This window comes from Mirounga leonina, unplaced genomic scaffold (assembly GCF_011800145.1).
Source record: "Mirounga leonina isolate KUSES-001 unplaced genomic scaffold, KU_Mleo_1.0 Mir_129, whole genome shotgun sequence".
In the NCBI taxonomy this organism is placed as follows: Eukaryota; Metazoa; Chordata; class Mammalia; order Carnivora; family Phocidae; genus Mirounga; species Mirounga leonina.
The window spans coordinates 70024642-70043318 of NW_023270323.1; the positions used below are offsets into that span (position 1 = coordinate 70024642).

General features: G+C 41.0%; 1 protein-coding gene and 1 pseudogene across 7 annotated transcripts in view; both read right to left on the bottom strand.

The window, feature by feature from the left end:
- Window positions 1–13505: 13505 nt before the first annotated feature.
- Window positions 13506–18677, bottom strand: part of C1QTNF7 (C1q and TNF related 7) — a 106270-nt gene continuing 101098 nt past the window's right edge. For all 7 annotated transcript variants that reach the window (XM_035005278.1, XM_035005284.1, XM_035005282.1 and 4 more), the window contains one exon: window positions 13506–17259. In XM_035005278.1, the coding sequence (XP_034861169.1) occupies window positions 16628–17259 (632 nt within the window). In that variant the 3' untranslated portion in view covers window positions 13506–16627. The remainder of the gene's footprint in view (window positions 17260–18677) is intronic.
- LOC118010987 lies at window positions 14109–14269 on the bottom strand (annotated as a pseudogene).

The following is an 18677-nucleotide window of genomic DNA, read 5'->3' on the forward strand; positions in this document are numbered from 1 at the left end:
ACAATTTTTGCGCATCTTTGCCAACACTTGTTATTTTCCACTTTTTTGATGATAGTCATTTCAGTAGGTGTGACGTGGTGTCATACTGTGGTTTTAATTCACATTTCCTTATGAGTAGTGATGTTGAGCTCTGTAATTCATTGAGTTTATTGGCTAACTGTATATCTTCTTTGGAGAATAATGTATTTGTGGAGGGTAGGGGGGTGGTTGTAGCTCAATTTGTGACTCATGATTCTATTTCTTTGATGCTTATAAGCCCATTCAAGTTTTAAATTTCTTCTTTCAGTTTTAGTATTGTATATTTTTAGGAAATTTTTCTTTTCTTTGTTTTAAAATTAATTAGCATAAGGATTTTCAAAATATTCCTTATTATTTTTAAGCTCTGCCATACATGTAGTTATATCTTTTCTTATTATTTCAAATAATAAACATCCTGTGCTCTATGTTGGTATGCCTTTGTGGTTGTTTTAAAACAAAGCCTCCAAGTTCTTTGACATTCCTCCCATTGAGAATTGGAGTTTATTTTCCTTCTCCTTGTATCTCAGTGGACTTATCATGTCATTGACAATCAGGTCTTGTGCAAGTGACACTGACTTGCTGGCTGATTTCTGAGGCTGAGTCACAAAAGACGATGTGGTTTCTATGTTGTTTGCTAGAACTTTTATGCTTAGCATCTTGAGCTGCCATATAAGTCTGACTACTCTGAGGCCACCACACTGTGAAGGAGCCAGGCAACATGGAAAGGCCAGGGGCACACACTCTGGGGTCATTGAGTCATCCTGGCCAAGGCCCCAGACATGTGTGTTAGAAGCCTTTAGATGTTTCCAGCCCCTAGACGTTGAGTCACCTTTAGGGTTTGACTCTTCTCAACTGAGGGATCAGATATTGTGGGGTAGAGATTAGTGAATCAGCTGTGCTCTGTTCAAATTGCTGGCTTTCAGAATCCATGTGCATAATAAAATGATTGTTTTAAGCCACTGCATTTGGGGTCATTTGTTATGCAGCAGTAGTAATGGTAGCAGTCACATCTTTAAATGGATGAAGAAATGAATGAATGAACAAATGAAATATCATTATTTTGGTACATAGAACTCTGAAGCATACAATTTTTACCTGTATACCTAAGAAAAAATAGGCAACTGTATTTAATACCTTAAAGGGTATGCCACTAAAGCCTGGTGACTGGAACCCTCTTTGGGAGATTTGGACATTGAAATAAACATGGAAAAATCATAGAACCTGAGATGAGACTATCATGCTATATTCTCTTTGGAGGAAACTGCCATGGCCCATTACTTAGGTCAATAAATAGTTAAAATATGCTTTTCAAACCTGAACAGGTGGAACACAAGTTTGGCTTTAGACGAATGTGCCATTAGCACTCAGTTCTTGGAATTTTATAATTTTTAAAAAAATTTTATTGTTATGTTAATCACCATACATTACATCATTAGTTTTTGATGTAGTGTTCCATGATTCATTGTTTGTGCATAACACCCAGCTCTCCATTCAGTACACGCCCTCCTTAATACCCATCACCAGGCTAACCAATCCTCCCACCACCCTCCCCTCTAGAACCCTCAGTTTGTTTTTCAGAGTCCATCGTCTCTCATGGTTCATCTCTCCCTCCGATTTCCTCTCTTCATTCTTCCCCTCCTGCTATCTTCTTTGTCTTCTTCTTCTTTTTTTTCCTTAACATATATTGCATTATTTGTTTCAGAGGTACAAATCTGTGATCAACAGTCTTGCACAATTCACAGCGCTCACCATAGCACATACCCTCCCCAATGTCTATCACCCAGCCACCCCATCCCTCCCACTCCCCACCACTCCAGCAACCCTCAGTTTGTTTCCTGAGATTAAGAATTCCTCATAACAGTGAGGTCATATGATACATGTCTTTCTCTGGTTGACTTATTTCGCTCAGCCTAACACTCTCCAGTTCCATCCACGTCATTACAAATGGCAAGATCTCATTCCTTTTGATGGCTGCATAATATTCCATTGTATATATATACCACATCTTCTTTATCCATTCATCTGTCGATGGACATCTTGGCTCTTTCCACAGTTTGGCTATTGTGGACATTGCTGCCATAAACTTTGGGGTGCACGTACCCCTTTGGATCCCTACATGGAATTTTATAATATTTTTGATGGTAGCTGGTACTTTCTCCATGAAAGAAAAATATGTCACAAGGGACAACACATCACTAAAATAAAGCTCAACTTGGAAGCTAAAGAATCACCTTTGAATCATAAATGATATAAAACCATGCTCTTCAACATTTGATTCATATTTTCCAATTTACTAAATTATTTACATCTCCCCTGAAATATAACTTGAACTCCAGCAAATTTGAACCTCTTGTTTCTATAGTTAGTGGAGAGAAACACTTATTGATTCAGATATATTGGTTGTGTAGCCTATTTTTATTTTATAGATATTAAAGCATTTTATTTTCTTCCTCCAGGGCTATGATTTTCAACTTGTTTTGAATTGCAATGACTTTCTTCTCATTTGCTTCTTTTCAAAACATTCTCCCTTCCTAAGAGAGCTCTTTGAGCTATTGAGAATAAAATGCTATAAGATTCATTTTTTTTTGCAAGACTCATTTTATTTAGAGTTTCATGTCATAACTTGAAATAATTGAATACACTCTTACATATCAGAGAAAACTGCTGCTCTTAGTATGAATTGTGAATTTTTTTATTTTTCTTGTCAAAAAGGTTATTTTCCTCTAATTTTTATATTCTCTCTCTCTCTCTCCAGCTACTTCCCTTGAAAGTATCTCTCTGCTATGACCTGCTTCACCAACCTAGGGTATAAATATCATAACAATGCTTTCATTTTCTAATTAGTTGATCAAAAATGTGCTTGCCTATATTAGCAGGACATCCAGCGTCTCCCCCTTGAAATCTCAATTTCACTTAGTATTGTTCATAAATCTTAAGGAGCTTACTCCATTCAAGGGGCAGTCCTGCATCCAAATGCCAATAGAGAGAGAACAGAGGAGTCTGGTTCATTACTGCAGTAAATGGCCCCAAGAAGGCGGAACATTTTTGCTTTCGGATGCCCTGATGTGTCTGATAATCCAAATATTCATATCAGATTCCTCACATTTAAGATTTCATGGTTGTACTTTTTAGTTTATACCACTGCTTTTCAACCAACCAAATTTGTCCAAAATTTGAGGACATTTTTAGTTGTCACAACTTAGGGAACCTCATAGAGGCATCTAGTGGGTAGAGGCCAGGGATGCTGCTAAACATCTTTCAACGCACAGGACGGCCCTCTACCCCCCACCACAAAAAAACTGGCCCCAAATGTCAATAGCACCCAGATTGAGAAACCCTGATTTCTCCAATATGGTTTATGTAATCTGCCACTGTTCCCCGCATCTGGAGAGGTTTAAGACTTCAGTCACAAGCTATGCCTAAAGCAACAACTATATTTCTTCCTCCCCTCCCCCCAGTCACCTGAGTTCTGATTTGAACCATGGTCTCCAGTCCACAGTCCTCGAACCCCTTTTCTTCATGTTGAATTGCCCTCCAGGGTGCCAAATATCCCTTCTGACTGATTAACTCAATTAGGACCATCCAAGTTTATCAGAGAGGTTTTAATGCTGTTGAAATTCAGCAGGAAAGAGTCCAGTGCCTAAATCCCTCTTGTCCCCAGGAAGTTCCTTGGCCATTTTGTAAATTTGTTCAGTGATGTCAAGGACATGAGGGGCATTTAGAAAGGACAGCATCCATCATGTCATAGAAAATCCTGTTGTATCCCCATTTCCCAAGGCAGTAGGTGTCCTTTGTGTTACATTTGTGTAATCAAGAATAGTTGCTCAGATGACCCTTCATTGAAACAAGATCTTATCCAAGGAGACCTTCTGGGCTCACTAGACAGGAGCTGCTGACAATGTCTCTATAAAAAATATGCTCTACTTCACTGGGCACCAGTCCATCTATTTTTCTCATGTCCTGTGATGCCACAAATTGTAACGTATTTCCTTCAAATGCACCAAATGCTAATTATACTTGGGAAACATAGACTGTTTGCTAGACCCAATTCAGGAATAACCTTTCTACTGACTCTAGGTCAAGAGTTTTCATTTTTTTGCTGTCTGTAGCCATAGCTCCCTATACAGACAACTGTGCTTTGTTCCTTGATGCAGAATTCTTGAGGACCTGGTGGGGGGAGGATTTGGGTTCTTATATTGGTACGGATGATGCATTGATATAACGAGTACCCAGGAACATCTACACTCACTCCCTCATTTCTGTCAAATTGGGAAGCTATGTTTCTAACATTCTCAAATGGACCAGAGTATAAATAGAATTTTCTTGGACTTGCCTCTGATTTCAATCACTGTTGATGCCTTGGGAAATGCATGGCAGGTTCCAAATAACTGTCTAGCAAATAGATTTCTGGAGTAAGAGCCATCTGTAAATTGGTAGCTGCCTGTGTTCTCACTATTTGAGAGATGGAATTCGGAGCACAAGGCAAAGAAACATTTGTCACTAAGCATCCTTCTGCTCTCTTGGGCTTGGACTCTGAGGTGCTTTGATGTACTTGAGGAATTTCCCAGGGCAGTAGCGAGAGATGGACACTGCCATATGATGCCTAACAGGGCAAGACAGGGAAGCAATCCAGCAGGAGCCTGGCCAACCTCATGAGGACCATCATATCTGGTTGCAAGCTTTTAGCAACTCTGCTATAATTCCTCTCTCTTTGGGGGGAGACTATTAAAATCTTTCACTTGTTCCAACATAGTCTTGTAGTGCTGTGAGGGATTATAGAAAGGTTTTATATCCATGCTTAGAACCGAAGGGTAGGGAGAAGAATTTTAGGAGTCAGAATGTTGGTATCAGCAGAGGTTGCTAAAATCCTCAAAAGGTAAGTAAATTTTAGGAACAATAATTTGGAGAGGGAGACATGAATTTTGTCACTTACTATATGGAGATTCTGCCCCTTCTCTACCTACTGGGTTATTTTACCATAGGATTCCGAGGTTTACTCACATGTTCTTTGAGGTACCATTATATGCTAAAATCCTTCAGGACTGTTTCCTAACTCAAATCTCCATTAACAGTGGAGAAGGATTTACCATCACTAACAATCTTCCATCTTTCTTTATCTTCCCAGAGCTTACCGCTAGCATAGTGGTTAATACATTGTTTTGTCTTTCCCACTGGGTTCTCATTACTCAGGGCAATTCCTGGAACATGGTAGACACTCAATAAATATATGTTGAATGATTAAGGAACAAGCCAACACATGAAGGAAAGTTTTCATTGGGTTATTATCGGAGGACAACACCTCAGTATGACTGAGGGTCTGAAAAACACAATCTTCTCTTGAAAGTGAGTCCATATGGACTCAAGAGCCAGTAAGTCTGCTTCTGTGAAATTCGGGAAGACCATCATTAGTAGTAGGGGTCCTTGGGGTAAGTGGTTGGGATGGTAGCTTTTCAGGTAAGACTGCACTGCTTGCCTCAAATTTTGGATCTGCCATTTGCCAATAGGATAAAAGGCAAGTAGCTTCTGGTTTTAGTTGATTTCCAATTTCAAGTTAAAATGTGTCTGTCCATCTGTCCATCCATCCATCTGACATTCATTACCTACTTGCCGTGTGGCAGGCCTGGGGAAAAGACTAGGTATTCAAAGACGATTAGGAAAAAGTCCTTACCTTCTCGCTGTTTGCCATCTCATAGAAGGGGTTCTCTGGAACTGAAGTGTTGTCACTGTCACTCTATTTGTCAAGGGCAGCACCTGTGGGAGAGTAGCTTTGAAAGGTGTGCCAGGCAGTGGGATGAGACGAAACACAATGAAAGACAGACCTTGGCTCCAGTCCCGTCTTGGTGACCGCTGACACGTTCCTCAACTTTTATGGATCTCTAATTCCTCTTCTATAACATGAGGTGGGCAGAGAAAGATGATCTTCAAAGCCCCTCCACACTCACACCTGGGTTTTTAAAATTTTAGAACATTTTTTCTCTAGCAGAGCAGTTATCATTGCTGGCCACTAGAGGTCAGTACCTTAAAAAGCAAACTGGCCACATTCCATTTTGTCATCAAAGTAAACCTTGAAGTAGAAGCAATATTATTATTTTCTTACCTTGTTTTGGGAAGGAAGAAATATTCCCAAAGAAACAGTTTTCCTTTTGACATATCTGAGCCTCAGTAGTGATTGACATCCCTAAACTCCTTTTGCTAAATTCTCACTGCAGAGTTTACTAGCAATCTCAGTGTGAGAGATGGGACGAACAGAAGATAAAGCCCTAGTTATTGAAGCATTTAAGGTTTCTGTACAGACCTAGATGCATTGATATCTGTATGCTAGGATGAAAGAGTAATTGGAAATGATTCTTCTGTAGAGCAGGCCTCTCAGCTTGTCCAATGTCCAAAGGGAAATAGATTTTCAGATCAGCTCTTCTCTTAGATGTGGGATGGGAAGGCATCATAGTTTTCCTCCCCCAGAGTTTCTGCCACCCTGAAAAATAGGAACTTCTACTCACTCATTGGCTTGAAATTGCCAATGACTTATCTGTATCTTTCAATGACTCCTTCCCATGGAGGGAGGGAGGAGGGGTCGTTTCTCTGACTGGAGATGGCAAGAGTCTAGAATCCACTGGGGTTTGCATCACTTCTGGTATTAGGCTGTGTGCAAAAAGCCACTTGCATGTGTGGCCTATCTGCGGTTCTACGAACTTGACTTGAGATGAGGCAGACTTTGGTCCTTGCTGAGGCTGAATGGAAAAGTTTCTGATCTGCAGGACAAATAGTCCCCGAGGTCTAGACCCAGAGACAACCGTTAGAAAGTTTGTTTCAGCCTTGTATCTGAATTGTATTCTCTGATTTCATACTATCAGTAGGAAAACCAGTATTTTGGTTCATTTGCCACTTCTGAGAGTATCTCTCAGTTGGTTGAGAGGAGTGGAATTGAGCAGAAGCTTGTCTCAAATCCTATCAATGGAGGCAGATTCGTACTATGTCCTCACAACACGTATTACTGTTGTCTTGTTGGTGACATGGGTATTGTGGGGTTTAAGCAAGAGTAGGATTCAGGGTTGTCCTTGAGGAAATAGGACTAGGGAAAGAAGACAAATATAGCCCTCTTCCATTCATCATCATTTTATACAGCTGAAAACTAACATGAGTATAAGGACAAATAATAGAAGTCATTAAAGTACAATTGAGGAGTATGTAGGAGAAAGATGCTTCTTCTGCTTTGCCCAAGTCATAGCAGTGGAGCGAAAAGAGTTGGTGCAAGGTGGTGGTCCTTTGTCCCAGTAACTGCTCCCCCTTGTCCTTTTCCATCATATTACCACCTCACTGGCATAAAGAGAAAAGCAGATATGAAAGATCCATGACATTACCCCAATAATAATAATAATTAGATTCATTTACATAGAACTTTCTGTCATTCATTTATTCATCCGTTTACTCATTTATCTCACACATATCTACTGGGCATCTATTATGTGCTAGGCACTGCTTCCCTGTCCTCAGTTGGCATTTGTTTGAGATCTGACAAAGTACTAAAGCAGGGGACGTCAGTACCTCTCCCATATTCCTCCCATATTCCTTGGGCCTTAACCAATTCAGGGTGCTCTGGTGGATTTCTGAGTGTCTTACCTGCATCTCTGTGCCTGAGGCCCTTTTCCAGAACCTTGGAAAGCCACTCTGCGGGAACACCAGTGCATGCCCAAAGTGCTAGGGAGTAGTCCTCAACCAACAACCCTTGGGAGTTCGTCTTTAAATGCTCCAACTCCCGTGCTTTTGGGGTGAGCTCATTCTGGGGTGTGTGTTTCATCCCATTTCCCCCAGCTTCCCTTGGGGATAAGCCTCAGGCAGCTACTGTATCAGTTTCCACACACACATTACTTGCCTCTGTTTCCTCATCTCCCTACTGGTGTTTCCTGCACCTCGCAAATGAGCTACTTACACTCAGATTTTTGCCTCAGGTTCTGCTTTTGGGGAAACCAGCTAAAACAGTCACTTTTCACATACATGATCATATTTGGTCCTTGAAAAGACCCTGTGAAGTTATGAACTGGACATAATGGTACCCACCACATCCTTTTGAAAAGAAAAAAAACCCAGAACAAGCCCCTATCCCCCCAACATCCCCTGCTGATGAGCTTCGCCCCGGCAACCATGTTTTATACCAGGTATTTACAGTCCTAGCTGACACACCAATGGATTCTAACTGAACTAAGAGCCAATCCCTAGACTGGCCTTTGGCAAACAGGGGCCAGCTAAGCCTTGAGACCCTCAGTCTGGGGCAAGTAAGAGAGAATCAGCTATTGGAGCTGAAACAAAAAAAAATGTCATGAACTAGCACGGTACTACGAGAGGCTAGGAGAGGTTGGGATTGTGAGAAAGCAGAATTCATGAGGTAGAGAATATATATAGATAGAGATAGAGAGATAGAGAGAGAGAGAAAGCCAGTGAGTAATATGAGAAGCCCATGGTGTACAGAAAGAAGTGAAAACATGAAGAGACGTGTAGTCAAAGTCATTGCAGAAGGTGGGAGTCAGGACCTGTCGTGTCCTCCACTGAGGTCCTTGAGGACGGCTGGAGCCGTCCAGCTCCCACAGGGTCCAATCAAAGCGGGACTCCTGTGTCCATTACTCCTGCTCTGAATTTGAAAAAGCTCTGCTTCAAAAACGACAGTTGCCGTGTTTTACTTTTAATCAAGGGTGTGAAACTTGCCATGATCTTGCTTTTCAGAGTCGAATTGGAATTCCAAAGAATTCCAAACTTCCATTAGAGCCGGAAGGGAAGCCCAAGGCTCATTTATTTAATTCGGAGAAGACGAACAGTTTCATCTCAAGGGTAGATTCTTGTCAGTGCATGATGAATGATGGAGATTTGGTTGAGCAGGGTCCTGAGGCTGCCCATGGGCACAGTGAGAAGGAATGAAGAGGTCAAATAACAGTATCTGCCATGAGTTCAGAGATAGAAAGGCAGCCACGTATTTTCCACCATGGATCTAATGTGCAAATAGACTTACTGGGTTTAGATGACTTGTTAAAAGAGTTACACAAGGCTGGTTTCTGTAATTGCTGGGGTTAGATCTTACATCTTCTGACTTTCCACCCAGCTTTTCTTATGTCTTTCTGATTCAGTTAAATTTAGTTCTTTGAAGCTCTTTTGGGAAACTAAGAATTCCTTCTCATAAGAAAAGCTGCTTCTTATTATATGAAAAGCTATGTGCACTGCTTTTCTGAAGGTCACTTGGATTCACCTTACGCCTTTGCAGGTGAATTCTAGGGGACTAGAGTTGCCAGATTTAGCAAATAAAAATACAAGGCTCCCAGTGAAATCCTTGGGACATCTTTATACGCAATAATGATTTGTTGTAGCTACCTGAAATCCAAACTTGATTGGACATCCTGAATTTAATCAGAATTTTATGCCTAGGGGGAGTCAAGCGGGTATGGACCATGTGTGTGTGTGCCTGTGTCTTGGTATATTGATGAATATGTATTCTGCAAGCTGGCAGTCTCCCCTACCAACCATAGAATTATTTTTTGCCAGTAGTCTGACCAGCTGGACCACTTCAGGTGGCTGCACTTTAATTTTAGTTGTCAGTATAGTCAGACCTGGGCGTTTTCTGTAGAAGATCCTTACAACCCCTTTTCATTATTTCAGAGTAATTTCAATAACAAGAGGGATGTACTGCAGTGCCAGGAATGTTATCTGAAGCTGTGGTAGGGATAGATTACAGAGACTTCGCCTTTTCCTGCTCTTTATTTCAGCCAAGGCAGCATCTCACAAGCAATCTGGTAAAAGAAAATGTATGAGTATCTATGCAACCCCTTAGAGTTTATGATTTTTCTACTCCAGTGCTTTCAGATAAGTTCTTGGAATTCTGACTAGATTGGGCAAGGTTTTATTTCAATAAATTCTGCCACCTTCATGATGGCACGGAGTGAAGCCATGGACGTGGTCTTCTTCATATTGCTGCTCATAAATGCCTTTGCGATCTGACAGATGCATCGATTCGGAATGACTTCATACTGTGGTTAATCCATTGGGTTTATAGTTCCGGACTAATAAAACACAATAAAATGATGTCAGTTCAAGACTCATTTCCTTCCCTGTTCAAGTTAGGGTGGGATAATTTTAAAAATATATAAACTAGGATTATTCTGGTTTATTCTTGCTTTAAAGAATCCTCTGGAATAGACATCCAGGTATGCCACCAGAAAACTTAAAGGATGATGTTTCACACGTAACTTACAATTTTAGTTTTTTTTTTTTCCTCTCTCCTTAGACTTTTCTCTGCAATCCTTTGGGAGCATAATAGTGTACAACTATTCTGACTATCCAAGAGCTTATATAAACACATTTCATGCAAAATAAGTAAAATATGTTTATTATAAAAATGAAAACGAAGATCAAAAGTGTGGAAATTAAAAAATCCTCATTAATCACTTATTTTCATTCAACTTTTTCTATGCACATATGCAATCACCCTTTAAAAGTGGGATAATTACAGAAATGCTTTTTAGGAATCCACTTTGTTCTGTTTGTGTTTCATGAAGATCTTACGGTGCCAATGCATTTCCATCCTCACCACTTTTTATGACACTCCATATATTCTGTTGGATGAACGTATCACAGCTCATTTAACCAATATTCTATTATCACTTAGGCTATTTCCCACTTTTCCATATTATAAACTTTACTGCAAGGCTCTCTCTGTAATTAAATCTTTGCACACATTAGTAATTATTATTATTATTTTTTAAAGATTTTTAAAATTTAGTTATTTGACAGAGAGAGACACAGCGAGAGAGGGAACACAAGCAGGGGGAGTGGGAGAGGGAGAAGCAGGCTTCCCGCGGAGCAGGGAGCCCGATGTGGGACTCGATCCCAGGACCCTGGGATCATGACCTGAGCCAAAGGCAGATGCTTAACCATCTGAGCCACCCAGGTGCCCAGTAATTATTTTCTTGACATACATTCTCAGAAATTGGAGACTTTGTGATTTTTGTATCTTAGACAAAACACAAAAGAAATATTTTGGCCATAGCAAGAGGGCACTGGGATGAGGGCATAGTTTCTCGCTTTTTTTTCATGTTTTGTTTTTTGTTTTTTGAACACTCCTATTTGAAAATTTTACGTGTGTGTGTTTAAAATTTTTTTCTCCAAAGGACTCTTCAGTTACCCAACGTATTCGGCATGTCTTAGACTTGAGTACCAACCATACTCGGGACACAGGAGGCCTGTGCACAGTGTAGTCCTGCTTGCTCCTGGCTTCTGTCAGGATTAATCTGGACAAGAATGTGTGTGTGTGTGTGTGTGTGTGTGTGCGCGCGCGTCCTAACTATACAGACTCTCTTGTGAGGAAAACAGAGAGGAATTCAGGCTGCCTGATTTTTCTCAGCATGACGATAAACATGGTCACGTAAAAGATTGCCTGAGTTCTCCTTGGCAGAACTAAACCAGACCCATAGACTCGGCACCTATCCCAGCGCTAGTCTTTGTTTCTTGTGCAGAGAAAGGGAGAGCTTAGAGCAGCTTTGTCTCCCTAGAGTTTGCAGAGCCCCCTGGTCGAGCCACACTGCATTTTTTGATCAGGCAGGAGCCAGTCCTGATTGTGATGGGCTTAGCTGAAATAGGAAGAAAATGATGTTTACAAGTATCAAAGGAAGAGGATGGAAGAATGGGACACTTTTCCCACAGTGCAATAATTTGTCTGTGAAACACATGTAAAGATTGAGGCTAAAAAGAACTTGGCACTGATCAGTTCATCACGTTTTTTTATTGAGCACATATTAAGGCCAGCACCGTGTACGGCCCTTGAGTATAAAGATGAATAGGCTAGATAGCCAAATGTAGTAACATATGGGCAGTGCAGGGGCGTCTGGGTGGCTCAGTCGGTTGAGCGTCTGACTTGATTTCAGCTCAGGTCATGATCTCAGGGTTGTGGGATTGAGGCCCACGTCAGCCTCTGCACTCAGTGTGGAGTCTGCTTGAGATTCTCTCCTTCCCCCTCTGCCCCTCCCCTCACTCGTGCTGGCTCTCTGTCTGTCTCTCTCTTAAATAAATAAATAAACAAACAAACAAACAAATAAATAAATAAATAAAATTAAAAAAAAAAGAAATATATGGGCAGCACAGTGACGCACAACTGTGGAACGAGTGTGTAATAGGAGAAGGACCCAGCATGATGATTAAGAGCGGACTCCGGTGCTCAACTGCCTGGGTCTTTGTGACCCTATTTAGATAACATATTTCTTATCTTTTCTGTCTCTCAGTTTCCTCATCTGTAAAATAGAGAGAATAATTGCTGTAAGGACCAAGTGAGCTAATCCACGTAAAGCATTTGAAATAGTGCCAATTGTTCACTATGGCTATTGTAACTGCACTAGTTCCCAGATCATTAGGAAGATGTGTGAGGTCACCTATAATTCCTCTTGGGCACAGGGGAGGAAGAACATTAGAGAAAATGAAGAAACTTCCTAGCTGAGTCTTAAAAGGTGAGCTAGGCAGGCAGACAAGACAGCAATGGCATGATGAGCAAACGAAGCAGTGTGTGCAAAGGTTCTGAGGCACACAGGAACAAGGCGTCCTAGAACTGTGGGTATCCTGCATTCGTTTGGATTATAGGTTTCATGTGGTGACTTTTGGCAATGTGACTATAAAGTAAGCAGGGGCTAGATCCCAAACGGCCTAACGTGCCTTGCTAAAGGATGTTTGTATTAATATTAGGTAGGTTATCTTTTGCAAGTGGTTGAATACCCACCTCAAAAGGGCTTGGTAAAAAGGGAATGGAATGGCAAGTCCAAGGTAAGACTGGCTACAGGCATGTCTAATGTTTGAAGTGACTCTCTATCTCGGTCCATTATGCTCTGTGATGGTAAGATAGCTCATAGAGGCTCACAGGCTCTGATTGAGTTGCCCAAACCAATTATATTGGTGAGTGGAAAGCTATGCTCTGATTGTTCAGGCCAGGGATTTATATAGTACATGAGTCAATTCCATTTAGAAGCTCAAAGACTTAGCATGTAAAGGAGGGTGGTCCTTCAGAAGGAAATTAGGTATGGATACCAGAAAAAAGATATGGAATGAATACCAGATTAGCAAAGTGCCCAAAAGTTCCAGCCCCCTTTCGTACTAGAGGGATTGGAGGGCCACTGCTAGCCTTTAAGCTGTGGATTGACACGATCATACCTGTATTTGTGGAGAATGGATTGGAGGGTTGCATCTGGAGGCAGAGGGTCAATCAGAAAGTTTTTACTCGTCTGGGGAAGTAACAATGAGTATACAAATGAAACCTTGGCATTGGGGATGGAAAGATGCAATGACTCAGAACTATACATGTAAGAGCTGGAACCATTAAGGATTTTATACTGAACAAAATCCAGCGGGGAAGGGAACAGCAACATCCACAATGTCCCTTAGGTTTGGCTTTGGTGACAGGGTGGGTGTTTGCTGGAAGTGGAGGCTACAGAAGACGAGAGAGAAGAAGGTATCAGACAACACGTTAGCCGATTTCTGAAATATTTTTATGTCCATGATCTTTTTTCACAGAGTGGCAGAGAAGAAGTATATTCAGAGTTTATAGAACTTTCTCATCACCGCAAACAACATCATTCACAATGATGAATGACCCGGGAATGCCCTTTTGCATGCACAAGTACAAGGAAACACACGTGTCCTGAAATTGCGCTACATAAGCACACACATGTTTTGTGTTGGTCTCACTTTTTTAAAAAATTTGTTTTGCTCTTTTATTCTCACCTGATTCTGACTAATGCATTCTTTCTGTGTTTTATCTATCTTTGCAAGTGACTCTAAGTCCTTTCTGGAACAAGATGTTATATAGTTAATAAATCTCTCTTAATATATATTCATTACAAGTCAGCCCTTTCAAAGAATGATTGGAATGAGACTTAGAATTTTTTTAAACCAAAATCAGTTGTCTATTTTTTTTACACAAATACCCATAAATGTGGATAAATGGTATCTGTCATTTCTTTTTTGAGGAACAAAAGACACCTATGTTTGCTTAAGGAGTTTATCCTTTTAATACCAAAATAGTCTTTCCTTTCTCACTTTAGCTCTCTGGTCCCCATCACCAGCCCACCAGATATTTCAAAATAAAATTCATCCTTGGGCCTCAAACCAGCTGAAGAAGCACGAGTTTAAAAAGGCTACTCAAAATAGGTTCATAATGAAAGAAACATTTAATTAGCAATAATCGCGCCTCGGATAAACCTCATTGGCTACGATACTGCCACTGCGCAAAGCTATAATAAAAGAAACATTTAAAAGATAAGTAAATAATGTCCACAAAATGAATGCATGAATGGATCATGATCAAAAAAAAATTTAAATTACACAATAATCTTGTGGGTCATGACTGTCTACAATAACTCCTCCATTTCGAGTTTCTCCAGCAAATCCCATGGTCTTCAAAGGGCCCATATTTTCGTGTTCCCCAGATGAGCTTCTGCTGTTGGCTGTTTTTTTTACACTCTGTAGCCTGGCCTTCCAGGTCCAGCTATTATGTAGAAGCAGGTGACTATCTCAAACCACCTTTGCTTTCTCTTCTTTACTACTTTCATTGCTCTTGGCCTTCCAGACTTGTGTCCCGACTCCAGAGGAGAGCAACCAATGGAGCAAAGCATGGCAGGCAGAAGAAGATGATGGGAGGTAGGTCTGTGGATGGGAGAAGTGAGCATTGCCCTTACACGCTGCTACTTGATCACTGCCAATGTCCCCTCTGATCATGGCAGTCCCCAGCTCTGGGGCATACAGGTTCTCCATGGTTCCTCATAAATGAAGTCCACATTTGTCAGGCTGGCACTTGGGGTTTTTCTGGGTCTCTGTTCTTACTTTCATGCTTTGTCCCTGTTATTACCTCTGTCCCCAATTTGGCTGCTCTACGTCCCACCTACCATGGAAGGCGCAGGGGGCAGAGGAGATTTCCCAAGTCCTCCTCTCCCACCCCTTAATTTGAGAGTAAACCTGTTCCCCTCAGCATTTCTTCCAGAGCATTTGTCTCTATGTCCAGTTTAGCACTTAGCATATTTTAGCCTGCTCATTTCCAGAATTCTTGGTATTTTGTGTATGTGTATACATGTCATTTCCTTTCTCGTGTCCTTAGAAATTGGGTGGCAGGGGCTGTGCTGTGTTCACCTTGGTGTTCCTCCACCATCACAGAACCCTGTGGTGACTCACACAGAGGAGGCATAAAAATGTTTATCAAATGAATGGACCAAGAGAGAACACATGGAAGGAGGATTAGAAGCCACCAAAAAGGAAGAGAGTAAGGGAATCCTACGACTGTCAGCTAAGGGTGTGGCAGATGGGAGGGAATCCTGACTGGGATGGAACGGTGAGGATCTGTGTTGCAGTGGGGAACCAGATGCCCACCCTGAGAGATGGCTGGACTGCGGGAGCCTTGAGGCTTGGAAGGGACAGTTATTTGCTCAGACGTCTGGTCTCTCTCCCTCCTCCTCCCGTTCACCCCCATCAGTTCACTGTAAATCAGTGGACATATGTTTCACTTTACTTGAATTCAATACCTTGGAAATCCATGAGAAATAATGCCTCCTGACAATGTAAAGTAGTGCCCTCATTTGTGCGCAAGCTAAGAGGAATAATAATTGTCTTGGGAACTTGTCAAGCTAAAGGATTTAGGAGAATGCCCTCCTGGCTGATCTCAGTAACTTGTTTTTCTTCATTTCTATTACCCCTCCCGGGCTCCCTCTATTTCTGAGTTTTTTACCCCTTTCTGATGGCAAATACCAGTGGTGTTTTGAGGGTGAGATGGGGTGAATACAGCTGCTGATTCATGTTTCCCTTGTATTCCTCCCACTTCCTTAAACACACACCACTTAGAATGCTTAGCATTTTTCCATGTGTGAAAGTTTCTCTGGCCCCCTTCTCCAGGACAGAGCAGCTCCCATGTGCGTCCAGCTTCTAGTCAGTCTGTCAGGTGCTCATCTCACTGAATTTGATGGTATGCTCATCACACACCAGCCTGTATGAACGTAGAGATTTTGTTTTAACTCACTATTAAATCTGACCCACCACCACAGTGTCTGGGTCACAGAGGCCTACTAAAGAATTGTTGAGTGAATACATATACGAGTGTGAAGGAACAAATAATAAAACAAAGGAAGTTATCACTTCACTTTAGCTTGCCTGAAATTACTCAGTATCTCTTACCCTTAGTTTTTGACTTTTGAGAATTGTTAAAGACTTTATCTAGGGTGTTAGGATTCTCTTAAGTAGCAAGCAAAAATGTAATTTTATGAAGATTTAATGAGACAATATCATTGCCAGCTGATTTTATCACTCAGGGAGTTTAATAGAAAATTTGTTAACATTGTCTTTAATTTGTTTAAATATTTATGAACATCGCTTTTGAGAGGATTCTTATCTGGGGTTATTGTTTTATAGAATTCATTTTGGTGTGGTTTCAACCATTTGGTGGTTCAGCTTGTTTTAATAGATGCTGCTAGAATTCTCTGTAAGTGCTTTGGAATCTGAGTGGGAGTCTCTTTGGATCTCGTTTCTGCTTGTTCCACCGTCTAGGGCCCCAGATTAAATCAAAGTGTCTGCCACAAGAATCTTGGAACATTCAGGACATGAGTCCTGATCACAGCTCATCATCTTCTGATATGGAATCTAGATAATCTGTGTCAACATATAGGAGAAATCCGGAGAACAAGCTGTCTGCCCAGCCTGGGTCTGAGAAGAGGCCATTCTGGTCAGTGAAGAAGATCTCCAGCCAGACTTCATCTTCTGGCTGCAGATAGATGACTGTGGACCCCGAAGCCACATCATGGTTCCCTGTGTTGGCGTCGAAGGTCTTTATCCGGTACTGCCCATTGTGGACCAGCCCGATCGCCAGATGCTTATTTGCCAATGTGATATCATAAGAAAAGTAATAGATCCCTGGGAAGGCACAGATGAACTTCCCTGTTGCAGGGTTGTAATGCTCTCCCTCATTGAAGAGGACCTTGTTAAATATAATTGGTAGCCTTTCTTCTGGGTAGCTGGTCGTGATGCCAACAGAAAAGGCAGATTTGAGTACAATGCTTCCACATCTACAAACTCCAGGCAGCCCTGGGTCCCCTTGCTCTCCTCTGTCCCCCTTTGCTCCAGGAGGCCCAACTGGACCTACTTCTCCTTTTTCTCCCTCTGGTCCCATGGGTCCTTTCTTCCCAATCTCTCCTTGGTCCCCTTTCTCTCCAGCAAGGCCCAGTGGTCCAGTCTTACCTCTCAAACCTTTAAAAAGAGTTTACAGTTTAATTAATGGTTCCTCCAAATGTACAGTCACAAATAGCATGCCCCACATAGTGCCAGCACACCCTAAATGTGTTTCTCCAACTTTCAACAGTACACTACTAAATACTAATGCATCTTTAAAAAAAAAATCACTGATGCATTAAAATGGAAATAGAAAATTGTCATCAGAATCACAGGTTAGTTTTCCTGAGTGCATGAGAAATCATTTAAATGTTATTTTGATGGTGGATCATTTGCAACAAAATCAGTCACATATAGTATTTGTCACTATAGGAGAAATTCAATGAGCATAATGATATTATTCCCCAGAGTGAGGTCATGGGGGCAGACAGAACCAGATGAATCCTTAGAGGCTATTTTGTCTTATGCCCCATCCTACTTCTATCAGTATTAATAATACAAGAATTAATGAAAATTAGATTAGCTCATATTTATTCAACATTTACTATGTACCAGGGACCGCACTTTATTCACAGGCATTGTCTTCTTTAGGTCTTGAAACAACTTTATGGATTAGGAAATTGTTATTGCTTCCATTGCAGATGGGGAGATTGAGCCACAGAGAAGTTAGTTTGCTCAAGAGAATAGCTAGTAAGTGATGGAGCTGTGACCTGAACTCATGCCTGCCTGACTCTGGAGCCTGAGCATCCCTCTGGGTCAGGGGCTAGAGTGTACATTGTAAAGTGCACCTGGCACATAGTGAGGGCTCAGTATGCTACAATAACCAAACAACTGTGATGGCCACCACTGTGTAGTAGTTCTTTTTTGGAGGACAAAACAGTCCCAGAAAGGTGAAGAAACTCACTTCTGTAGCAAGGCTAGGACTGGAATCCAAGTCCTAGTGTAATGATGCTTCCCCTTCATCAAAGTGCCTCTTACCTGTGGGGCTGGAATCAAGAATCCTAAATTCTGTTTGGCTCTGCAGCTAAATGGTTGTATCATTTTAGGCAAGTCCCTTAATTTCTCTGGGTCTCCTTATATATAGAAAAGACATAATATCTGTGAAAGGATTTCAACAAATTCAAAATCACCACAGTGAAATATTTTCTGTTTGTCCAAATCTTTATAACTACAGATCAACCATAGGCTAAATGAAGAGAAATTGTGATCATTGGTTGAAAGGGATAAGCAACATCTATTTAATTTTTAAACCATATATATATAATAACAAAGCATGAAAATGTCATTTAATTTTTATGGTCAAATCCATTACATAAATAATGCTTGTATAATGATATACCCTCAAAAAGTATCCAAATTATTGGTAATTTATGATGTACTTTTGTAGTCAGGGAAAGTATTTTACTGATATACTGTGTAGTTTCACTCTTAACTATGTATTTGTTCTCAGGAACTTTTATTAAGCTAAGCCTTTTTATCTTGATAGTGCTCAAATA